The sequence below is a fragment of the Lynx canadensis genome, chromosome C2, assembly GCF_007474595.2.
Source record: "Lynx canadensis isolate LIC74 chromosome C2, mLynCan4.pri.v2, whole genome shotgun sequence".
NCBI classification, from domain to species: Eukaryota; Metazoa; Chordata; class Mammalia; order Carnivora; family Felidae; genus Lynx; species Lynx canadensis.
The window spans coordinates 144,248,167-144,251,686 of NC_044311.2; the positions used below are offsets into that span (position 1 = coordinate 144,248,167).

The 3,520-nt window shown below is 40.4% G+C and overlaps 1 protein-coding gene across 1 annotated transcript; it reads right to left on the reverse strand.

Moving 5' to 3' along the window:
* Window positions 1-818: 818 nt before the first annotated feature.
* CLDN17 (claudin 17) lies at window positions 819-3,182 on the reverse strand. The gene has a single exon (XM_032594610.1). It carries the CDS (start codon window positions 3,028-3,030, stop codon window positions 2,371-2,373), a length of 660 nt encoding a protein of 219 aa, XP_032450501.1. The 5' UTR covers window positions 3,031-3,182; the 3' UTR covers window positions 819-2,370.
* Between the last annotated feature and the right edge of the window lie 338 nt (window positions 3,183-3,520).

A 3,520-nucleotide genomic window follows, 5' to 3' on the forward strand; every position in this document is an offset into this window, starting at 1 on the left:
GTGAAACAGAAAATAATGCAGCAGAGTGGAGAAAATAGAAATCATTTCCCCAAACTACACCTTGATTAGTAAAAGAGCAAACAAAAGAATTCTTAGTTCCTGAAATTTTGCCCCAATTCAGTGACTAATGTTATCTCTAATAGTTTTGTGATTCTACCCCATGTTACACCGTTTTTACTCTTTGATACTCTGGCTGGCAGGATGATATGCCTCATTTAATCTCTGGAACCTGTCATGCGAGGTTATGTACCTCTTCTAGGATGCCAAAAGGTAAGACAAATGATTCTATGACAACCTTTACGCATATATCGTACATGTCTTGATTTCATACTTATTTGCCTGTATATATGATCAATGATCACTTTTCAGCACACTCAAAATTTAGACCTTTCTGAATGAAGTCTGAAAAAGAAAATAAGCTGAGGAAAAATCTAATTCTTTTTTTTTTTTGTTTTTAATTGATGTTATTTGAAGATGTTTACATATTGATCTTACATATTGATATTATTTGAAGACATTTATGTGGCCTTTAACATTATGTATTACTAATTTTTTTTTAAAATATTGTCTTATATTACCAAGGCTTGACTTGCTGAAGCCTTGCTCGTGGTTTGTAGAATGGAATGAAGGTCTGATGTCAACATCTACCCTTGAGTTATCTCTGATTTAACGTTTCAGAGATCATAGATGGTCTTTTGAAGATAGAAATTCATTCTGAAATTAACCCCACAGTGAAATATATCAACATAATTGAAAATATGTAACAACGTTATTATTTTATTATAGTAAGGATGGACACACAATAAATATTTGGTGAACAAATTTAATCTGTTCATTGCAATTATGTACTGCAAATTAAATACATTTTTTACTATAAAATAAACATAATATTTGAAGAGTTAGAACTGGATATATAAACATTGATTGGTTCACAACATACTGGAGATATTCAGAAGCAACCCATAGGAGTGGTCTTGCCCCACAAACACTTATATACCCATTCCTCTCCACCCCCCTCACATACTTTTAACCATATCGGCATATTACATGTGCATGTTAAATGCATGAGGAGTAAAGAATTGAGAAAATAATATACATAATTCAAGCAAAACACGATGCCTTAACCATCCCTATTTATTTATTAGAGAATAAAATGGAGGTACTTATTTTAGCCTGACTAATTGCCTGAATCATTACCTTAATTCTTCATTTTACTTTGCGTGTGCAGACCTGAACAATGACTAAAGAATAAAACAAGGAACAGAAACCATTCCCTTCAACACCCAAACCTCAGTTCCCTAATTAGGACCGTATTTCCTCTTGATGACAGTTGAGTGCTCATACTCTTGTACTGATGTACTTTATCAAGATAGATACTTCTGTTTGCTGTAGGCACAAATCAGAGGTTATAGAACATATTACTTCTCATTTATAAATTATTTTTCTTTGAATATATAATTCCAGGCAAGCCTAACTGTATAATTTAGGTGCTTTAACATCATCTTCATAAATTTCCTAAGAGAAATCAGATCCCCTCTTTTTCCCCTGAAAGTGTCTAATTGCCAGTGCATTTGAGTTTCCTAAGGGAATAACATATCTTTTCATTGGATGGGCATTTCCATATTTTGATAAATTCAATTAAAAATCTTTATTTGAGGGGTGCCAGGGTAGCTCAGTCGGTTAAGCATCCCGCTTCGGCTCAGGTCATGATCCCACGGTTCATGGGTTGGAGCATTAGGCTCAGAGCCTGGAGCCTCCTTCAGATTCTATGTCTCCCTCTCTCTCCACCTGTCCTCTGCTCATGCTCTTTCTCTCTCTCAAAAATAAATAAACATTTAAAAATATCCGTATTTCAGATCTACTATTTTTCAGATTAATTGTTTAAAAAAGGAAAGTCCACATTTCACTTGTTACTGTATTAGTCTAAGAAATAATGTGGAGGAAAATTAACTTGGGTTATGGTTTAGAGTATTTTTTACTGGTGTGCGTTATCAATTGCAATAAAATTTGCATTTCCTAGCAGATGCTCCATGATTGTCAAACAAAACAAAACAAAACAAAACAAAACAGTAGTTATCATTATACTAAGGTTGTGGATATACTCGATTTTCGACTCCACAAATTGGAACGGGGATCATTTGTGTCTCATAATAGTAAATGCATTTAATACATACGGAGTTAGAATGTCCAAAGTAAGCCATTTCTATTCCTACCACGGGTGACCAAGTACGATCTATCTATCGTCTATACTTTCCTCTCCATTGAAATGAAGCCATAAGGCCAGTTCTCGCGCCCGACGTACTTACAGCGTCTGGCAGGGCTCTATAAAAACCTCTGACTGGAATCCACAGTTGGAGCCCAAAGCAGGTGCTAGACATAGCTGGTGGAGGTCACGTTCCTCCGCTTCTCCACGTGGGGCACGCAGTATCCCGGGGCTGGGTATCGGTGTCTCGGCTTCTTTCTGTTGCAACAGCAGAACCCGCAGAGCAAACCACCTCCGATGAAGACGATGGCGGTGCTGGCCCAGCCGAGGAAGAGGGCTGCTCCCAGTTCTCGTTTCTGCCCCACGTGGATGGCTGGGTCGTAGAAATCCCTGATGATGATGTTGGCCGTCCAGCACACAGGAATCAGAACGAAGATGCCGGTCAGGATGAAGAGGGCCCCAGAGGTCCCCAGAAGGTACGCTTTGGCCCTCTCATTGGAGCCCGTGCACCGGATGTGCTTCATGCCGCAGATGCCGAGAAGCAGAGCGATGAGCGAGAGAGCGACGGCGACACACATGAGGGCCCTGGCTGCCTCTAGGACAGGTGGGAGAGCCAACAAAGAGCTGTAGAACTTGCACTGCAGCCGGACCTTGGCTTGTCGGACGCAGTTCATCCAGAGCCCTTCCCAGAGCCTTTCAAAAACGATGATGTTGCTGCCAACGAAAGCCGATACCCTCCACTGGGGCAGGAGGGTTGTGGCAAGAGTCCCGACCATGCCAAGGAAGCCAAGAACCAGACCAGCAATCTGCAGTGGATAGAATGCCATCGCCTCTGCTTTGAAGACCGATCCAGCCTGGAATGGTAGAAGCTGCTGGAGATCCAGAACGTGGAGGAGGCCTCTTTGAGTCTACAGCAGTCTCTGATGATGTTCTCCAGTGTCCCTGCCCATAATGTTTTAGTTGAAAGCAGCACCAGCGACTGAACTTGGCCTAACTAGAAGTACCTGCCTTTGTACACAGGCATTCATTTCGGTATGGATTATTTACTAGTCATATATAATTGTTTCCCAGCCAATAAGAAGGTAGCCAGAGGTGTGTCCAGAAATACTGCATTCAACTTCGGTCTTCCTTTTATTATTATTGTCTTAGCAATGTTGTAATTAAGTGTCAAAGCTTCCATTGTGGATTGCTAATTATAGAGCTGAAGACTTCCTGCTGGAAAAAAATCGCTCTGAGAAAAAAGCGTAAGCATCTAAGTTAAGTCACAACTGGAGACAAGGGCGAAAACCTAACCAGTTCTTTGGGGAGCAATTGAAG